General features: G+C 41.0%; 1 protein-coding gene across 5 annotated transcripts in view; it reads right to left on the bottom strand.

The window, feature by feature from the left end:
• ltbp1 (latent transforming growth factor beta binding protein 1) overlaps nt 1–21,931 on the bottom strand; it is a 156,259-nt gene that overhangs the window by 94,076 nt on the left and 40,252 nt on the right. For 4 of the 5 annotated variants that reach the window (XM_020599892.1, XM_020599894.1, XM_020599895.1 and 1 more), the window contains exons 4-5: nt 17,780–17,913; nt 2,826–2,999 (exon numbers count right to left, since the gene is read on the bottom strand). In XM_020599892.1, the coding sequence (XP_020455548.1) occupies nt 2,826–2,999; nt 17,780–17,913 (308 nt within the window). The remainder of the gene's footprint in view (nt 1–2,825; nt 3,000–17,779; nt 17,914–21,931) is intronic. The other variant, XM_020599893.1, reaches the window with a different exon arrangement.

Here is a 21,931-nt window from a genome sequence, read left to right as displayed (position 1 = left end):
ATGTACTGTTTACATTCTCAGTTTGCACATGCATAATTACACAATGACTGTTGACTGCTGCACATGCTGCTCCCATGCAGCATACATTCTCTGTTATATTCTTATATATTTTTTTATTATATTGCTGCATTTGTTATTGCTTCAAGTGCCTTAGATTTTCTGTTACTTATTTATCTACTTTATATTTCATTTGTATTTTGTGGCATTCATGTGGACGGCAAAGTAAACATTTCATTGTACAGGGAAACACGTTTCCTAACTATGCATATGACAAATAAACACTTTGACCTTTGAACTTTGAATCTAAGGCTTAGCCTGCTGGCTAGGTATAAAGCTAGCAGGCTACAACACATGGTGTCTACCACACAAGCATTCATTCAGCCTCATTCAGCTGTTCTGTAGGTTCAATGTTTGCTGGCTAGCTGGCTACAGAATGTATTTCCTGTAGATTAATTCTACTGCTATTCCAGCAGTGTCCATTGTTTTTCTCAGCAGCAAAATCTGTCAGTCTGTCAAAACCTGCTGCTATTCCAGCAGTGTCCATTGTTTTTCTCAGCAGCAAAATCTGTCATTTAGATGAATACTGCAGCGAATCAAGCATGCCTCAAGCCTGAGTATAAACAGTTTTGTCTCTCTGTTGACGTCACAGTTCACAGGCACAATTTCCAATGTGTCAATCATAACCGTGGCTTAATTTGTCTGAATCAGACAGGAATTCGTGTTGTTCCATTCATCCCACAAAGTTTGTCATGTCTCTGCAAACCATTTAAAAACACATCATGTGCTCCATTACACAGAGCTGTTTCATGTTATCCCAGGATAGCAATAGTATTGTATACATTCAATTCAAGAACATTCACCCCACTTAACTTACTATCTGATACACCAACCAACTGAATCATGGTACAGTGTCTTCCTAACTTAGTGCTGTGATCCACATTCATAGATGGATTACTGAACAGGCTTACTGGGGACAGGCCTGGGCCCAAGGAGTCAGAGTGCCCCTAGACCAGAGGACCATGAAGGGACTGTTAAACTTTCCATTGGAAAGACAACAAACTAACTACACAAAGCCAAAAAAGAAAAAAAATTGATGCAAAACAACTACAAAGAGACATAAGAGACTAAATAACAGATAAAACAGCAAAATGACTAAAAAATATGGCAATCTACAAAAAGAGATGTAAGAAAAACTAACAAAAAGATACAAAACAATTTAAAAAAAGGACACAAAAAAAGAAAAAAATGGTCAAATGGCTACAAACAGACACACAGCAATGAAAAAGGGACAAAAAAACCCGTAAGAAGACACAAACTACAAATGGCTACAAATGATGTGGTTGCTCAATCTGTCTTCTGTTTAGCAGTGCAGGAGAGATAGGGCCTCTTATATGTCTGTGCCTAAGGGCCCGTTGTCTCATGGTGTTTTTCCATCAGCACAGGTCAGCCTCTTCAAGCCGAGGCATGCATGTCGGAGCTGTGCTGAGCTGCTCCCGAGTCGTCATGGTAGTGTTTACAGTGCACGATAAAACACATAGTTTATCTTCCACATCTTGATCATGTGGGGGAGGCACCAACAACTTCTGAGCACAGTGGTCATCATAGATAAAATTTAGATCTCTTTAATTAGCTATATTTGTTATCTAAATTCAATTTTAAAAAGGTTTTATGGCCCTTTGAACCATTATTAGTGTATTTTAAATCATGTGTGACATTATATTCATACAAAGTTGTTTAGTTTTCTCTAAATCCATCTTTACAAATAGCCCAGATTCCGGACTGTCCTCTCGCGGGCTACTTCAGAGGTTATTAACATAAAAAGTACATTATTAATGAGCTCCTACTCTGACTGGCTGAAAGTGATGTTCATGTTCACCCTCAACCAATTAAAAAGAGATCTGATGACTAATACAGACCTCTTACGGCCACTGTAGCACTTCGTCTTGGGTCTTGGCTGCAGCTGGAAACTCAAGGCAGTAGAGATACAGTATATGAACAAGAGTCTGATCCTGAGTGGAAGGAGAGGAACCTTCTGTTGTAGAGATTTTAGCTGGGTGTTTCAGAATGGTAGGACCGTGTGTAGCAAAGCAACAGTCAAACCAAAATTAACAACGCCACAGAGATAGATTTCAGTCATTAGACAGCAGAGGAGGACCTCCGCCATCACCCTGATCCATCTCATGTCTTGTTTTGCCTTCCATTATACTAACTCTCTAAATACATTCTTGAATTAGATTAAATTTAAGCTAGTTATAAAAACAGGAACCTTTAAAGTAAAATCTTATTGGGGGGGCACATTGGTAAACAAAAAAATGACAATCATAAAATCCCCAGCTGACACAGGCCAGCATTTTGGCCTGATTCCCTTCCTTTGACACATAGTTATAAGAACTACTATTAACGTACTACTAATGTAGTAGTTAAAGTACTTTGTGCTAACTTGGCACTTTAGAAGCAAGACAAAGTTTGATTTTATTTACATATGAGCAAAGTAAAGTTAGACAATGAACAAGCATGGGCCACCTGTTGTTTACAGATCACAGTAGATAAAGAAACATATGCAGAATCCAGACAGCTCTGTCAGTAACTGTTTTTATGACTCTCTCTGTAGCACGATACATTGTTCACCAGTATGTTAACCTGTACACCCCAGACCAAAACACCTAACTCGAAAAGGGTTTCATTTAAACTAAACATTTTGCTATCAGCAAATCTGTTTTGCAATCAGCAAATCTGTTTTGCATCATCAGCTGTATAGAAAGCAAGTCTGTGCCGATTTGTCCTTAAAGTAAACCAAGTAAGCAGAAAAGGTCAGGATCACTTACCTACTCTGAAGTTGGGTGCTGTCAGAGTGTCTGTGGCGTGGCCATTCTCACTGATGATGGTTGTGGTGTTTCCCTGCTCACAGTTGTTGTGACATCTGCCTCCGATGCAGGTTAATTTGCAAATGGTGGGTGTGAAGACCACCTTGATCCTTCCTGTATGATTGCCCACTGCTGCTGAAAATATGTTGCAAACCACAAGGAGGGAGAGGGAGAGCAGGAAAACGCTGGTTATTCTTTGATCCATCGGACAATCTTAAGCCACGTTCAAGTTTATGCTTGTCACGACCAACTGGTGAGGCTCCAATCAAAACAACGACCAAAACGCTATGTAATTTTCAGTTTTGAAAAACTTGTGATATGCCTCCCCTGGCACTTGTATACTTCCAACCACCCCTCTCTGTCTTTTTCTCCTCCTCTTCCACTGCTCCTAAATCCAGTGGTGCCTTTGAAATGTGAGCAGCAAAAGAGAAAAAGGTCTGGGAGACAGAAGTCAGCAAACAAAACTCTGGGATTTCTTCCAATTCCTCATCATAAGTTGTTGAGAGGTGGATGTTGGCATGTGAGCAAACGAAGCTTTGCTCCAAAACAGGCAAACAGTGGGCATGCCACCTTCAGCTCCTCTGCCTGCATTCCTTACTCTCCAGTTTTCTTAGTATTATTTCAGTCTTCTTAGTTTTTATTCCTGAAGTTAGGCAAAAACTATATGCTCCGCAATGTTCAAATAAAGAAAGAGATGCAGATATCCCAAGTCCACAGTGAGAATTTGCGGTAGTCTCTAGAAGTACATAAGACAAAAGCTTATCTGTCTTTCTGGTGAGTCTTCTTCCCCACCCTCATAAAACCCAGCCCTCAGGACAGAATGACAGGAAGGAGAGAAGACTAAAGAGTACTAGTTTTTTTTACAGAAATACAGCCTCCTATCTCAACTGAGTTGGCACATTTAATATTTCTAACTGCTGTACAAAAATACTCACATGCATTTCTTCATGAACATTTAGATCTTTCATCTGATTCTCTTAATTTTATTAACTTTCCTCTTCCCTGTGTGGTGGTTCTTGGTATTGCTGTGCAGGTCCAAACCCCTGTCTCCTGCACTCAGTGCTTTGTCTGTGGTTACTTTATCAGCTGTTCACACCAGAGCCTGTAGATGTAAATCCAAGCAGCTGCAGAAATGTTTTCTAAACCCAAGAGGCAGAAACAACAGTGCATAAGCACATACTAATAGGTGCTGAAATTAACAATTAAGGAGGGACCATACAATATACAGTATTGTAATGGTTATAACAAAATATCAGTGGAATGGCAGTTTCAGAATGCTGCCAGGATCATTTATGGTCATATGTGAATGTCCAAGATTTGAAGTCCACACATGGTTTGCCCAATTCCCTTTGGTGGGAAGCTTATTACCAAAAAAAAAAAAAAGAAAAACAAGGAGGTGCAGGGGTGAAAGAAGCACTCACATTCTTTATATAAGTAAAAGTAGCAATAATACAATGTGAAAATAATCTGTTAGAAGTAAAAGTACTGCATTCAAAATGTTACTTAAGTAAAAGTACTCAAGTGTTAGCATCAAAATACAATTTAAAGTACAAAAGTACTCATTCACATTCACATTCAGTACTCAGAATGACACATTTCCCATGTATGTCGTTGGATTATAAATATTCATGCATTATTGTACATCACATTTAATGTTGCAGCTGGTAAAGATAGAGGCAGGGCCTCCACTCCCTAAACATGCATTATGCGCAGGGCCTCATGATTCGATGAGGGCCTTATTTTATCTGCACATGTGGCGCAGTTACGTGTGCCGTAGCCTAATCTCACCCTGTTGTCTCGCCCTATCGAGATCTCAGGTCTGTCATCTACCATACCACACACACTGCTGCCATGACTGACAACCAACATCTGACTAATCACTGCTCAGAGCAAAGTACTACTACTCGTTAAGAGATGGTGAGTAAGAGGCACTTTGAATCTGGTGTAAGAGAAAAAAGAAAATAAAACAAGAAGATGCTCAAGCTTCACTTGAAGGCTACCGGAGGTTGTTATTTCTAGCAACCAACATTGGCCTGCCATTAGAAGAAGCTAGTGATCGTTTAAATAGGTGAAACAGGGATTAACTGTCATAGTAAAAAAGCTAAAAATGCTTAACTATTGCTTCCTGCTTCTGAACAAAATAACTTTTAAAATCCTTGTCTTCTTGGTAAGATCATGAGAGGCAATGATGAATATTTGCTATTTTGCCTTAGTTTACTAGCTAGCTGGCTAAGGATATAGGCCACTCAAAGAAGTTGAACCAGTTTTAAACATCATTGCTATCATTACTCTTCGTGACTGACACACTGGCATTGGTGGAATTCAAACTCAATCTGATATGTTGTAAAAATAATTCTTCAGTGTCATGCTTATTTTCCTCTATAATAATAATGATAATAGTAAAGTCTAGACCTTACTTTGTAAAGTGCCCTGAGATGACTTTTGTTGTGATTTGGCGCTATACAAATAAAAGTTGATTTGATGCTACCTGCTCAAATGTAAAATAAATAGAGTTTATCGATATCCATAAAAATTGACTTGGTTTGAAGGTTTAGGTTTAGGGGGGCATGAATGTTGTTGGGGGGTGGGGTTGGATTTTTTTTTTTCTTGAGGGGGGGTGCTCATATCAAAATTTTGCTTAGGGCCCCCAATTTGACCTAGGGACAGCGCTGGGTGGAGCTAATGTTAACTACCTTATATGCATACGTATCAGTTACTGCTGACCAGTGATCAATAAAATCTTATGATTATACTGTATTTTGTTTTATTAATCTGATTCTGAAAAGAAACTAGAATTATGAAATAAATGTAGCGGAGCAGAGAACAGAGCAGAGAGCGGTGCGTGAGTGAATGGATTTTGGACAGAACGCAGAGCAGCTTTTTTAAAAAAGGAGCGAGCATCGCCCTATGTCCTGCTCCAATTTTGCTCTCATTCTGCTCACACCACGAGCCTGAAGCGTGCCCAAGCCCGACCCAGAATGCATCTGTGTCTTGCAAGGCATCCAACACTTTTCAGTCTAAAATAGTGGCGAGGTAACTCTGGCTGGGCAAAGTGAGTGTGCTCACTTCTTTAAAGAAACAATCTTTGAGCCAAATGTAAACACAAGCTTTCAGCCTCCATATCACAAAACGAAGCTGCACACACACAAATTGATTACATTATTTTTAAGCTTGTGTACTATAATTTGCATAAATGGGAATATAAACCTGTTCACCTGTATCATGTTGTATCTGACACACTTTCATCAAAGCATACACTCTGCCTATCAAAAGAAATTCACACAGTTCACTACTATGTAGTGTGTGTGTGTGTGTGTGTGTGTGTGTGTGTGTGTGTGTGTGGACGTGTTTTTCCTTCTACGTGGGGACTTCTCCCTGACTCCATACCAACTCATGAGGACCCATTTCACGGTGGGGACCTAAATTGAGGTCCCCATGGGCAAGAAATTGAATTTTAGGGTGGCAACATGGTTTAGGGTTAGGATGAGGTTAGGGTTAGGTTAAGGTTAGGGTCAGGGTTAGGGTTAGGCAAGTAGTGGTTCTGATTAAGGTTAGGATTAGTCTACAGGAAATGAATGTAAGTCAATGTAAAGTCCCCATGGACTACGAAACATAAACTGTGTGTGTGTGTGCATTTACAAGTACACTGGTCTGGCTATTTTGTAGCACACAGTAAATAAATACCTTTTAAAATGGTCAGAGCTGTGTCAATTGAGTTTAGACCTCAATGACTCACTATTCTTGATGAGTCGGACTTGACTCAGATGCAAACTCTGGGGACTCGAGTCTGGACTTGGACTCAAGATTTAGTGACTCAACTACAACACTGAGCTACATGTCACTTGATGGCTGAATGTTTGCTTGGTATGTCAGGGTCCTTAAACATAACACTGTGAATGTGCCACATAATCCAATTAGTTAAAAAGTGACAACCCTTTCATGGCTGTTTACCTCACTGCGTTTAAATGTGGTTGCTGACAGGTGACATAGTTATGTGATTCCAAGGGGGAAATAATGTATGTCTTGGTCACAGACTAAAATTCACTTCACATGGAAACTGTCAAGCAATGAATTGTTTTCTGTCAGCTTATCTGCTCTACATAATCATATCACATAAAACAAAAAAATTTCTGAACCTTTAGAAACCCCCCTATGACTGAAAGAGGCACGAGGAAACTTGCTCGAGAGCTATGTATGAATCCAAAACAAATAGCAGGGGACCTAACAAAGTCTTTAGAGGCACAAGTTTGCACAGGTCTAGATTGTTGGGAAGAAAAACATGCAGGAAATCATCACTTACTTCAAGACATAAGGCAGCAGGCTTGGAGTTTGCTAAGCAGCAAGACTATGTGGTCTGATGAATTATTTGGTCATAATGTGCACAGGTACATGTGCTGAGAAAAAAATCTGCCTATGAGGAGAGGAACACCACTCCCACAGTCAAACATGGTGGAGGCTCGCTGATGTTTTGGGGTGTGTGTGTCTGCATCAGGCACTAGAGCTCTGCTTAAAGTGGAAGGAAGAATGAATATAACCCAGTATCAGAAGACTGTAAAGCAAAGCCTCCTACTGTCAGTCAGACAGCTAAAAATGAAGAGGCAGTGGATCCTTCAACAAGACAATGATCCAAAGTACAAAGCAAAGTCAACTCAGGAATGGTTTAAAAAGAATAAAGTGAATGTTTTACCATGGCCTTCCCAGTCTCCAGGATTAAATATCACTGAAAACCTGTGGATCGACCTGAAGAGGGCTGTACGTAGCAGACAACCAAGCAATCTGGTGGACTCGGAACAAGTTTGTCATGTAGAACGGGCTAAAATCACAATTGTATGGATCCTAACGCTACTCAGAAGGTACCCAGAGAGGTTGGAGGAGGTTAGGGAGGACATACAAAGGATCAGAGACTGTTAACTGTATGTAAAGAAAATGTATAAAGCCTTGCATGTAAAGTGTGATACTGTAATTGTCCTCAAGAGCAGCTGTAGTTAAACAAACTAGATTTATCCCTAGAGCAGGGGTCTCAAACCTTTCTTACTCTGAGAGCTACTTTGATTTCAAGATGGTGTGCGACATCGCAGGTCACTCAGAGTCAGGTTGTTTCTCTTTTGTCTCTTTTTTGCTTATTTGTGCCGTGTTAAGACGAAGCAGCCAGGCAGAGTCGAACGGAGGCTCCGGCGCTTGGTTAGCAGCAGCAGGCTAGCTCTCCCCACTATACTGTTCGCAAATGTCCAGTCTAGGGATAATAAATTGGATGAACTCCACTCTTGGATTACCTCACAAAAAGACATACGTCCTGTATGCTCCTTGCTGTGTTTTTGTGAAACATGGCTGGGAAAAGAGACCCCCGATTAGGGTATAACTCTGGATGGTTACTCTGTGTTCAGACAGGATCGCAGCACCGCTGAAAGTGGCAAGACCCGCAGAGGAGGAACGGCCGCCTTCGTCAAACACTCCTGGTGCACAGACTGCAAGATTATCTCTAAATTTTGTTCTGAAAATGTGGAATATTTAACACTAAAGCTAAGACCATTTTATTTACCTAGGGAGCTGCAATGTATAATTGTGAGTGTAGTGTAGCCCCCCTCAGGCAACGAGGAAGCTGCACTCAAGGAACTGTACAGAATGAGCATGAAACATTGTGTGTAACATACTTGACCAATAAAGGTGATTATCCTTATCCTTATCATCAACATAAACAAGACAAAAGAAATAATAGTAGACTTCAGGAAGAACCCATCCCCTCTGCTGCCTCTGACCATCAAAGGGACTGAGTTGGAGAGGGCTGACAGCCACAAGTTCCTGGGCCTGCAGGTGACATCTGACCTGAGCTGGTCACTGAACACAGCTGTCACAGTGAAGATAGCCCGGCAGCAGCTACACTTCATCAGGCGCCTCAGAAAAGCTGGGCTAAACTGCCGCCCTTTCACCCAGGCTTATAGAGGACTGGTAGAGAGCGTCCTCACTACTGGTATCACAGTCTGGTATGTTAACACCACACAGACAGAGAGGAAGGCTCTTCAAAGGGTCATAAAGACTGCAGAGGGGATCATTGGGACTGAACTGCCTACTATGGACACAATATACACACAGCGCTGTCATAAAAGGGCAGAGAACATAATCAGGGATCCACGCCACCCAGCTCACACTCTGCTCAGACACAAAAAGTGCACCTACAGCCTCAGGCACAGCAGGGCGGACAGTATCATCACACACAGAACGAGACTTTACAACAGCTTTTTCCCTTCTGCAGTAAGACTGATGGCAAATACGAAAATATGAGAAATGTGAGAATATATGTGCAATAACCCCTCACTACCTGACCAAGCATAATGCCATATCCAACTCCACCATGTGAATCACTAAGTGTGATGTTTGAAGTTCACTGTGGGAAATACTATTACCCTATTTTTGTGTATTGTGTTTTAATACTTTCTTACCCTTATGTAACTTTTTATTTTAAGACTAAGTTCTTTCTGGCTTTTGACTTACCTGACTCCAAAGGAGAGCTGCACAGAAGTTCCTATATGCGTAGACTGCCTATCTATGCATAAATGGCAAATAAAAATCTTGAATCTTGAAAAAAATGAAAGCTGCTGAGAGCTACTCATGTTTTATATTAGGCTACAAATTACATTTAATCACATATTGTATCATAACCTTCAAACTGATATCCAAAGGGGGCCAAAGGGGCAACTGTGTTTCAGTGGGTAGAGCAGTCGTCTTCCAACCAGAGAGTTGTAGGTTTGAATTATGGTGCCTGCAATCCAGATGTTGAAGTGTCCTTGGGCAAGACACTGAACCCCCAAGTTGCCCCTGATGGTTAGAGCCACTGGTGTGAGTACCGGAAAAAAATTCCTTGTGTGTGTAAATAAAGTGATTATCCTTTTATTTATTTATAAAGCACTTTACAACTCGTCTGAGCACAAAGTGCTGTACAGTAAAAATTACCAACATAACATCTAAAACGAACTATACAAAATAAAATAAAATAACACAACATTGTCTCTATGGAGAAATGAAAAGCATTTAAACATCAGCTGCAAAGGCCTGCTTAAAAAGGTGAGTTTTTAAAACTGACTTAAAAATCGATAATTCGGTTTTATTCCGGAGCTCCTGCGGCAAAGAATTCCACAGTCTGGCACCGTGGACAGCGAAAGATCGGTCGCCCCACTCCAGTGTAACGAGCGGAGGACCGGGGTAATGTGGGCATATTTAAGGGTGTTGGACAGCAGCCGGGCTGCAGCATTTTGGACTAGTTGCAACTTTTGGAGCAGGGATTGCGACAAACCAGCATACAGAGCGTTACAGTAGTCCAGGCGCGACGTAATAAAAACATGAATAGCTTTTTCTAGATTCGAACACAATAAAAATGGCTTGACCTTAGCTAGCAGCCTTAAATGAAAAAAGCTGGTTTTGAATACGACTCTGACCTGTTTATCAAAGTTGAAGCCACTGTCAAATATAACTCCAAGATTATTTACCGAATCTTTGGGTGGAGGGGCTGAAACACCTAAACTGGGCACACCTGCATATGGTTCGGAGCTGATGAGCATATTGTGGCGACCCTGACCGGTCGCAAATGTTCACAATATATTCAGTTTTACTATTGTCTCGAATGCAATCATCTAGAGGGGCAAGTGGATTTTGATTAGATTGTATTAACGGTACATAGATCTGAATGTCATCAGCATAAAAATGAAAATGGACATTGTGCTTTGCTATAATAGATGCCAATGGCAACATATACAAGGAGAATAGTAGCGGCGCCAGGGTCAAGCCTTACGGGACACCTGAAGTAAGGGGAGCTGTGTCAGAAGCAAAACCATCAATGACAACAGAAAACGTTCTATTCGTCAAAAAAGAAATAAACCAATTTAAGACCGACCCTCTCAGGCCGATAAGATGTTCAAGTTTAGACAGTAGTATCGTGTGGTCGATGGTGTCAAAAGCTACAGATAAGTCTAGGAGGACCAACATAACAGACCATTTTGCATCAAAGGCCATGGTGATATCATTGCGGACCCTCACCAGAGCGGACTCCGTGCTGTGGCGGGCTTTAAAGCCTGATTGAAATTTGTCAGCCACACTAAGACAAGCTATGTGAGACTGCAACTGAGTGAGGACAACTTTTTCCATTACCTTAGATGCAAAAGGTAATTGTTTTCAGAATCAGAAATCTGCTTTATTGGTCTGGTGTTTTGAACACGACGTATTTGAGTCTGGTACCATGGCTCTCGGCATGTATGTACAATGCTCTTCCATAAGGAAAAAAAGTGAACAAGATAAGACTTAGAGAACAAGAAACAAAAAAGAATGTGCAAACAAGAAAACAGTCTGTGCATTAGGAAAAAAAAAAGTATTTATAAATATAGAATATATGTGTATATACACACAATTTAGACTGAAGTTTCCAGATAGATACTGTATATACAACATGAAAAATACTGGTAGTCGGGATGTTTCCATTCCACGCTAGTTCTCTGTTCAGCCAGATGCTGTAGTGTGCTAGTGTGGCCCTGAGGTCTTATATACACTCTGACCAGGATGAATGATGATAAAGGAGAATAAAATGGTTTGCAGTTGCAGTTTGCAGTTGATGAAAAGAGTCTCTAAGTTTGTGTTGCAAGTTCTTTCTAAAACTGTGGCGTCGTTACTCCAGCCTTTATTTATGTAGAAACAGATTTGACCTCCTCGTTTTCCCGGATAACTCCATTACACAATCTGCTTTACCTGGAACCCCGCTATTTGTATTACGCTGTCTGAGACTGAGTCACTTGGCCAAGTGTCCGTGAAGCATAGAGCAACAGAGCATGAGAAATCAGAGTTAGTCCGGTTGACATGAAGGAGTTCATCCATTTTGTTAGCTGAAGAGCGGAGATTTGCTAGGTGAATAGACTTTTCTGTAGCTGGTTATTGAATACTAATGTCCAGCACATTTTATATCAAAAACATAAACAACATCAGTCAGTACATGAAATTGCCAAGCTCATATGCATCTCCTGTCACATATCAAAATCTTAGTTTATAGACTGCATGTGTTGTAAAAACAATGGAAAGCTGTTTATTGTAGTTTGTGCCCCTTATCAACACAAACAACAATGGAAGCATTTAAGGTAGGCTACTTAAAACCCCTTGGTGCCCAACTGCCACAATTTACTAAATAACAAGAACATTTTGTGTTAGGTACACATTCCGAAGATATCAAGATCTCAGATGTACTGTACACTGCAAATAAACATCCACAACCCCGCTTAGAAATAGTGCAGCAAGACACTCCTTATGACGCCAGTATTTGATAGAGTATCAAACTGATGCATTGTCAGCTGCGAATACATCCAATGGTATGTAGAAAACAGCAACTGCTAATAGCACATTTGGCATAGTGCTACTTTACTGAACTGTAGCCTAAACATGCTGCTGGCCACAGCACAACTACAACTGAATCCATGGCAATGTTCCTTTTCACAACACTTAAAAGATGTTTAGGGACTGAAGACACTGAAATCCCTCCAGATTCCTTGAATCTTTTAATGATGTTCTGCACCGTAGAGGGTGACAGATCCAAATCCCTTCCTGTCTTTCCTTGAGGAACATTGTTTTTAAACATTTCAATAATTTTCTCACACATACTGTATGTTGTCAAACTGGTGGTCCTCGGCCCATCTTTGCTCCCAAAGGGCTCGGCCTTTCCTGGATGCCACTGTTGTACCAAATCATGATGCAGTCACCTGTTGACATCACCTGTTTCAAATGGGTTCATCATTTCATTGTTTTACCCCATTACTGGCCCATATTAGTTTGGAATATGTTGCAGGGTCAGAATTGAAGTGAGTGTTCATTTTGAACAAAGAATAAAACTGATGAGGTATCACATCAAATAATGTGCTGCTGTGTTGTTTTCAATTTAATGCAAGACACAGATGATGTGCAAATCGCTATTTTCAGTTTTAATTTTGATTTTACATACTGTCCCAACTTTTTCTGATTTGCAATTGTAGCTTTCCCAACACTGTGTTCTACTTTCACAAAGTGTAATGATGATGGCTTGCAGGGAAAAAACAGCTGTTGTATTTCCATTAATTTAGGCTTGGAGGCCTTAAGTGCTATTTGAAAAATACCATACTTTGGTCTAAGCGGTAAACAATAATGGAATAAACAGGTGTTGTGACATATATGCCTGGGGTCTTTCTTTTTTGTTTTTGTGGGGTTTTCTGCAGTGTCCCGAGAGTTAGGACAAGACAAGAATTCAGCAAACCTTCAATATTATGCTATGATTGAAATGTCAGATCATATTGTTCCACTTTAACAGATGTTATAAAGACTGTTGAGTTAGCCTGCAAATTCAGGCCTCCTGCTTGGTATGAGAAAATTCAGCCAGTGAACCACAGATGTTAGGTTGACACAAGTGGGCATAATTTAGGGACATAGAGAGAGAGAGGACTGATATATATATGGGGAAATGTGTGAGTTAGAGCTGTGAAAATAAATAAATCCTTTGTCTTGCTCTCATGAATGTGTCTGTATTGGCTATGGACAGATGCTAGCTAATGCTAGCTTAACAGTTACTGCTACAGCTGACCTGCTAAGTTTTCTTCAAGTGATTTTGGCAGTTACCAGACAGCTTCTGATGCATTACCACATCCTTATGGGCTGAAGGAGGTCTAAGTACTGTATCTCAAGATAAGAAAGACATATTACAGTCAGATTTGTGATCTCACAAATGGAGACATACATCTGGCCAAGCATAAATGAAAGTGGATGCCATCTCATCTGGATTTTATCTGGGTGTGAAACACTTAAAATGAATGTATCATAAGAATGTAGACAAATAATACATTTTAAATCACTATGAAATTATTGCTCAGAAAAAAGTGTACACTAGAGTTTTTATCATACTAGGGTGAATCCCCAGGTTTCTCATTTGAAGTGGAGCACTGGTCCATTATAAAAGCCATCAGGCCATCTAAGGGCACGTAGTGGTAGGCCATGTACTGTACTTCAAATCAGGCAAGCCTTAAAATTTGACAAGGCATTTTAAATAACTATTTGGAAGCTATATACTGTATAAATAGCAGTTATTTTGCCCTGGTTTCCCCACAAATATATGAATGATTTGGGCATTTCGGTGGCTGCCAACTGCCCTCACCATATGTGTCTGTATCCCACTTCCCTCTCCCTACCTTTTATGTTTAGCCATTTCTCTGGCATTTACAATCTGCTAGCTGAAACTAAACTGAGCTGAGGGGGTTATTTTGATACTGGGTCTGGGTCACTGTGGCCAGGTCTGGGTCTGCAGTGCAGTGCAGTAAAACCAAGCATCAACACTGGTCTGTCTGCTGACCTCTCCGTTAATATCCCACTGTTGGTTCATCTGGCTGTGGCCAGAGGCACAACCACTCAAACTGCAGTCTACAGATTCTTTGAAAAATATTTACTTATTCATAGACGCATACTGGAGAGTCTGGCCTTGAACATATGACAGACCACAATAACCACAGTCTTGTGAATTATGGTCGTCGTTGTTCAGTCAGATCTATATGAGTTTAACTGGCAGCCAAAACTGGCCCAAAGATATTTTTCTCTCTAAATGATTTGGCTGACTCAGAAATAAAAATGTGCATCCCACAAGCCAGTGAAACTCACCATAAGCATGAACCTAAGTGTCTGTTCATGCTGACCAACACACTAACAACTTATGGTTCCTTAGCAAAGCTTCATTTAGAGTTCATGCCTTTCTTTAAAGGTGCATTAGGATTTTATACACTCTTATAAATCAAGTAAAAATGGGATTGGATCTGGCATCTCTGAGCTATACTACCCCCTTCCACGCCAGTCGGCTACTTACTACTCTCAGAAATATCAATCTTAAAAAAGACATCCATAAAATTTATGATAACCTTCAAAAAAAGGACTTGTTGTCCAGTTTTGTGAATCCAATGGCTGCATAATACAAAAAGATCTCCACGTTGAATTCAGCTCAGTCATCTTTCTGCTCAACACCCAATTCTCAGTCTACCTGTACTGAAAATGCAATCAGAGGCCCAAAGAAAGACCCAAAACAATATCACTCAAATCATTTTTCACTGCTGCTCAATGATGCCCCACTCCAACCATCAAATGTTTCCAGAGCTTTTGCTTGTAATACTGGCCAGCCACAGACTCAACTCATCCTTGAGTGGCATGCAATGCAAACCCAGCTACTGCTGCTAACACCAATGCATTTACTGTGGTGACAGTAATTCTCCTTGGTGGCTGGCCACAAGCTACAGTGCTGTAAAACTGGGATGGTCTTTAGCCAAGAAGACATTTTTGTTTAATAACCTCAACTGAACTGTGTTTTAGATACTGAAACCTGGCTCAACCAATCCTGAACAAACTGTGATATAATAAGTTTGAAAAACAAAATATTCCAGAGGACAAAAATGGCTCAAAACAAAAGTTGAATTTTGAAATATATAAACTAAACTTTGATTACAACCAAGAAATGAAATCACCCAGATGAACATTTATTTCTGAGTTAATTATTAACAAAGCTGCATTTGTCAGAAACTATTGCAGCTTCCTATACAAATACCTCTGGTTTGCATTCTTCTTCACTCCAGTGTATAACTATAGTGCAATATTTCAGCCATTACCTCTTTAGATATGCTGAAGTTATCAAGCTTCTAAATTCAAGTGTTCTAGCCCTGGACACATCCGCCATGACCCCCCGATTAGCCAGCAGGTTGAGGTCGATGATGCATGGCTCTTGAGTGCTGGCCACCAGAATTGGTGTGGCCAGTAACAGTCAATTTGAGAGTTCTTTCACCCCATGTCTTCATGTTCTCCCCGCTAACCATGGTGATGCAGAGCTTGGTGGCCCTCCAGCCCTGTGGACCCAGCCCTCTCATTCCCAAGAGAATATCCCTGTACAGACCAGGGAGATCGTGGACCCCATGTACATCAGGATGTGGCACCATGTGCCTTCAAGTTCACAGTCCAAGTATAGTCCATCTGCCTGACCCAGCCGCGGTGATGACATGATGAGGGTACATGTGTTGTCTGTGGGTGTTAGGCTCTGTGTGACACAGGGTCTTGCCAGATGTGGGCCCATGGTGCTCACTCCAAGGCGGAGGAATTTGCCCCTGGCTTGCCAGTGTGGGTGCACAGCCTTGGACAGAAGAAGGGCCTGGCTCCCAGACTAGTGAGCCAGTGGGTCAGACCTTGTACTGTGATGGAAAGACTGTCAGATGCGGCAAATAGTGTGAGACCAGTCAAGCAGATCCAGGTGGTGGTGCTTCACAGAGACCAACTCGCACCATACCTGCCCTAGGTTCCACCTGAAAGGGAATCAGGCACTGGAAGCCAACCACAAACTCCAGATTCCCTCCACCAACCATACTGTAAAAGCTACTATGTAAAGTCAGGGAACCATATTTACACTGTAAATTGTGGGCTGTGGATGTGTTACCTATAGTATTTTTGTCTATAAATAACTGTGTATATTTTAACAGCAATAAACTGAAGGTCAGCCTCTGGGCCCTTGGCAGTGCTTTAGTCATGCTTTTGGGTGTCACTAGCCATTTAGCACTGAGTTCTGCTTTAAAGTGTAAATAGGAGTTAACATATCTTCTGTTGCAGTGCTGCTGGGAAACAGAGACCCTTAAAAGGGGGATAGCAAATAGCGATTCAGAGGCTGCACTCTAGACTCTAGCCTCCTCCGCTCATAACTATCAAGGCAATTGTTTCATCAAATTGAGGGGTTCTCCCCCAGATGACAGTTATTTTGTTCCATCTCTGCCACCCCAATTCTCTCATTCCCTGCCTTTCTCCAAAATTGCCCTCAGAAAATAAGACTAATTCATTTTCGACAGCCCCAAGCAGCAGGCAATACTTAAGTATTTATGCCATTATTGCTCAAGCTGCAATTTGAACAAATCCTGTTATTGCCCAACTGCAAGCTCCACATTCTTTCTATATCCTCCCAGTGTCAGTGAAGATGTGATGTGTTGAGTGTGCATATGTGTGTGTGTGCTATGTCTGTAAAATTACCGGAATGTTTTTTTGTAGTTGTAAATGACTTCCCAGGAATATTTAACTCTTTTCCAGGTATTCAGAGTTTCTCACCATAAACAAATTTAATTTTGAAAACAGAAGAACAAAAATGACTAATAATTATAAAATGTTATGTCTAATAATTATAAAATGTTAAATATTATAAAGTGACTTGATTTCATTATTTTACATTATTTACTCTTTTACAACTGTTGGTTATATGGTAATACTAGAGTTACAGTTATTCTTAAAAAGGTACACAAATCGAAGATGCCAACCACAAAAAATTTTACCACTTTTTAAAAATTTAATCTATCTGCCTGATAACGGCCTTTCATCAAAAAGTAGATACTAGCTCATCAGACGTCCACATCTAATGCAGTGGAGGCTGTCTCTTCTGAATCATACCTAAGCAGTTTTATTAACTTTGATGATGGAAAATTTTACCTGCAAAGGTGTCTTTTCTATTTTCCCTAAATCTGCCTTATGCATGATGTAACATATTGTCAACAAATGATGTACAGTATAATTAAATTTCCACCTCACCATTTTTCAAAGGACTGCATGTTGCTTTAGATTTTTTAATGTGCTTTCAGTTCATTGGGGGCATCCATTGGCTTTGCAGAGACTTGATACTTCTGAGACATGCTTTAATATTTATTAAAATCATGTTAATGTTGCACAGTAATGCAAAAGTGTGAAGTGAATTGAAAAACAAGGTAAGTAACATTTGGCAATAATACAAGCATTCATGGCTGTGATGTTAAGTCAATATAAAACTGGAGACCAAATAAATAAAATAAATCTTTTCCAACCATCATTTCCCCCAACAAGATTTTCAAATAACAATAACAACATGGTTTGTAGCATGACTGACTCACCATGGAAGGAGTTGTGTCCCACTGTTAGTGGGATCGGCCTCTCTGGCTGGGACTGTGTGTGTGTGGTATGTTTGTGGTAGTATTTGGGATTTATAGCATACTGCTGGCTCGGACCTGGGAGTATGGGCTGGATCCAGAGGAAAAAGTCAACAAATATAATAAATACGTACAGGTTGCAGCTATATGGACACATTGTTTGTTCTTCAGGTTTTTGGACATTCAGTGTGAAACAAAATAATAGATAATGCATTCAAATGACAAGTATCAGCTTTAATTTGTGTGAGCTTTTGTGAATATTAACGTAATGCCCAAACTTCAAGGTTTTTAAAGGAACTGGACACTTCTTCCACACAGCTATGTGGTCTTTCAATGGTAGTTCTTGAACTAAAGAGTTCACATGTGATGAAGTTATTTGGCAATAAGAGGCATAAAGAGATGGCCATGCAAGTGGAGAAGATAAAGCAAAAATCTATCCAAGAGGTTTCAAAGGTAAAAACAAACAACTACAAAAAACAACTTTTGGGTTTATTCTAAAAACCAGGTGTTCTCAGGAAAACTAAAGGGTAGGTCTTTTGGATGAATGAAAAATCATCAGCATGGTAAAGAAAAAGTCCTTCATGGTGGTACAGTGAATAAAATGAGCATGTTTCCTAATGGCTGCAGTGAAGACCTGGGAGGACATCACCAAGGAAGAATTAAAGTGTCTGCTGATGTCTATTAGCCAAACTGCTCAGGTAGTCACTGACTTCAAAGGATTCTCCTAAAATATTAAGTATGCTGTTTGACATTATGTGTATCACTCCATTATGCAACCTCTACACATAAAGACCCCAACTGGCAAACAGGTGCAAACCCTGTGCTTTTAACCACTGCACCACCATGTCACTGCCAAAACATAAAAACTATAAATCCTTTAAAGGTAGGGTTGGCGATTCCTTTCAGAAGCATTTTTTGTTACATTTCTTGAATTTCTCTTCTCATCCTGACAACAATGAATATATTAAATGCTTTGACAACATAAAGAAATAAAATCCATCCTCTGTGGCAGCAGCACAGCTGAAAAAAGCCAGACTAATAATTTTACTTGTCCCAAACAAAACCACTGGATGGCCAATCCTGCCTGTCCACCTACTTGCTATTTGTGCGCACTTGGCCCATGCACTCAATGCATGAGCCATGGATCTCCACAAGGTGTTGCAGTTGCAGGCAGATGTGTTACTGCTCTGTTTTACAGCTAAAGCTAGTGAGCTATGGAAGAGAAGGTGCCCATAACAGCTTTCATTTGCAGAGACCATTGTTACGGACCAGGTCTTCCCCCTTTAGTATACGTAGCCTCCTAGATAATGTTCCATTTCTTATGCGTTGCTACAGTCACTGACTTAGACAGGAAGCAGGAAGTAAACCATGCATGCTTAGTTATAGGTGACAACTACATGATTCAGATGTCTTATGTCTCAGTCCGTATCCATCCTTTGTTTGTTGTTTACAGAAGCATTGCTTGTAAGTACTGTTATGTTTTAACAGCATTATAAAAGGTTATCTTGGTAGTTGTGAGCATTTAACAGTCTTTTGTTGATGACGTTCCGTGTGAGTAATACAGCAGTATGGCAGCTACACTTAGCTCAGTGTAAACATCCATTTAGCTTTCTTATGAGGATGATGACCAATTTGTTTCAAATTTATGTTTATTTGAACTACCTCGCATATGTGTTTACATGGAATATGATGTTAGTGTGCTATGTGTTACAGCTAAGTACCTGAGAGATATGTTTGTTATTTCTTTCAGTTTCACTCCTTATGGGCATATGAAGGAAATGTTGTAATAAACAGACATTACACCTGTCACCTGTCCAGGTGTTTATCTGTCTGCATAGCTGTGCTCAACTTAACAGCCAGGGCAGACCAGTGAAAAGGCAGCCTTCATCTGCAGCAACAAATCTCAAGTGGAAGTACACAGCCTGCCAAGTCTTGATCATGTCTCACCTGCGAGATGAAGAAGCCATGTCAGTCCAAAACCACATATCAAAAATATCAAAGTGCTCCTCTAAGTCATCGGCCAGCCTATCTGCAGTCAATGCATGGGCCAAAGCAGAGGCAGCTTGGGTGAGAGCAACATTCACTCAAAGGGAAATTGAAATGAGAGTCAAACAAGCGCAACTTAAAGTGGAAGAAACACATCTGGAAGCTACATTAGAAGCTCTCCATCAGCAATGCGAGGAAGAAGCTGCCCTTGCTGAAGCCACCGTGTATGAAACTGCACCAAGTGGCATTGATGAAGAGCGCATGAGTGGTGCTCTCTCTCAGACACACCACCCTCTAGAATGCACCAAACAGTATGTAAGAGAGCAGTCCCTTGATTATGATAAATTAATGTTACATGATAAAGTGAATCCCCATCCAATGCCAGTGCACCCTACATTCCTTCCACTCCAGCAGAAGGACGACATTTCTGACCCTGGTATTGGACCCTCTAACACATCACCTCCCATTAACAATATAAAGGACAGCCTATCTCAACTATCCCACTGCTTCATGGCACCTGAACTACTACCAGGTCTGAGACCTCTGATTCAGCCACAAGAATATTCAGGAGTACACAAGGTTGGAGTACTCACATCACAAGGTTTCTTGCCAGACACGAGTTGCTCACCGGAAGACTGACTAGATTCACTCACAGGCCTGGAGACTACTGGGCTTGGAAATCCTCATTTGAAAACACCATTCAAGGTTTACACTTGAAGGCACTGCTTGACAGGCTGGAAGGTTTTCCCAGAGTTGCAAACAAGGACCCTCATCTACTATGTGACCTTGGGGACCTTCTTTCAGAGATAGATTCTGCCAGGAGTGAGCGTTACATACCAGGGCTATCATATCTCAACATAGCACGTGGACTCCATCCCATTGTAGACAAACTTCTATTCAGCCTGCAGGAACAAAGTATAAACAGGAACATTCAGTGTCATTTCCACCCTTTTCTGTTTTTGGTGCCTTCATCAGAGATGAGAATTAGAATCAGAATGAGAATCTGCTTTGTTGGCCAGGTGTATCGGACACACGAGTAATTTGACTGTGGTACATCGGCTCTCTATGCATGTACATATCCCCATGCAAGGGGCAAGTAGACAGTAAAACAACATAAGGCTGTGTAATATAACAAAATAGGCAGTATTAACAAGCAACAAACAGTGTAAACAATGCAAAATAAGCAGTATAGACAGGCAGTAAACAATGCAGACAAAGGAATGCTCATTGTGAAATGAGATAAACAAAAATAAAACTAAAGCACTTAAAAATAGAGACTTGTACAAATCTGTATAATCTGTACAAAGTATTATATTTACAGGTTTTGCACTGAGGGTTATTGTCCAGTCATACTGTCATGGGTCAAGTGTTCATTAGCGTGATGACCAAGGGGAAGAAACTGTCCCTGTGCTTGGTTATCTTGGTGCACAGTGACCTGTAACGCTGTCCAGAGGGGAGGAGTTCGAACAGATTATATCCCGGGTGTGAGGGGTCTGCAGTGATCCTATCCGCCCTCCTTTTGACCCGTGAGGTGTACAGGTCCTCTATGGAGGGCAGGCTTGCACCAATGATCTTTTCTGCAGTCCTGACTTTCCACTGAAGTCTGTACTTGTCCTGTTTGGTTGCTAAGCCAAACCAGACAGTTATGGAAGTGCAGAGAATGGACTCAGTGATTCCTCTGTAGAACTGTATCAGCAGCTCCTGGCGCAGATCAAACTTCCTGAGCTGGCGCAGGAAGTACATCCTCTGCTGTGCCTTCTTGATGATGGTCCTGATGTTGGACGTCCACTTCAGGTCCTGGGAGATAGTGGAGCCCAGGAACTTGGAGGACTTTACTGCTGATACAGTGCTGCCAAGTATGGTGAGGGTGGGTAAGGTGGGGGGCTCTTCCTGAAGTCCACTGTCATCTCCACTGTTTTGAGCGTGTACAGCTCCAGGTTGTTGCGGTTACACCAGAGGCCCAGCTGCTCAACCTCCCGTCTGTAAGCTGACTCGTCACTATCTCGGATGAGACCAATGGCCGTTGTACCATCAGCAAAGTTATGGAGCTTTACAGAGAGGATCCTTCAAGATGCATTCGTTGGTGTAGAGTGAAAACAGCAGAGGGGAGAGCACACATCCCTTGAGGAA

Source organism: Monopterus albus, unplaced genomic scaffold (genome assembly GCF_001952655.1).
Source record: "Monopterus albus unplaced genomic scaffold, M_albus_1.0 scaffold43.1, whole genome shotgun sequence".
In the NCBI taxonomy this organism is placed as follows: domain Eukaryota; kingdom Metazoa; phylum Chordata; class Actinopteri; order Synbranchiformes; family Synbranchidae; genus Monopterus; species Monopterus albus.
Note: the sequence above shows the minus strand (reverse complement) of the source record. Positions and strands in the feature narration are given on the sequence as shown.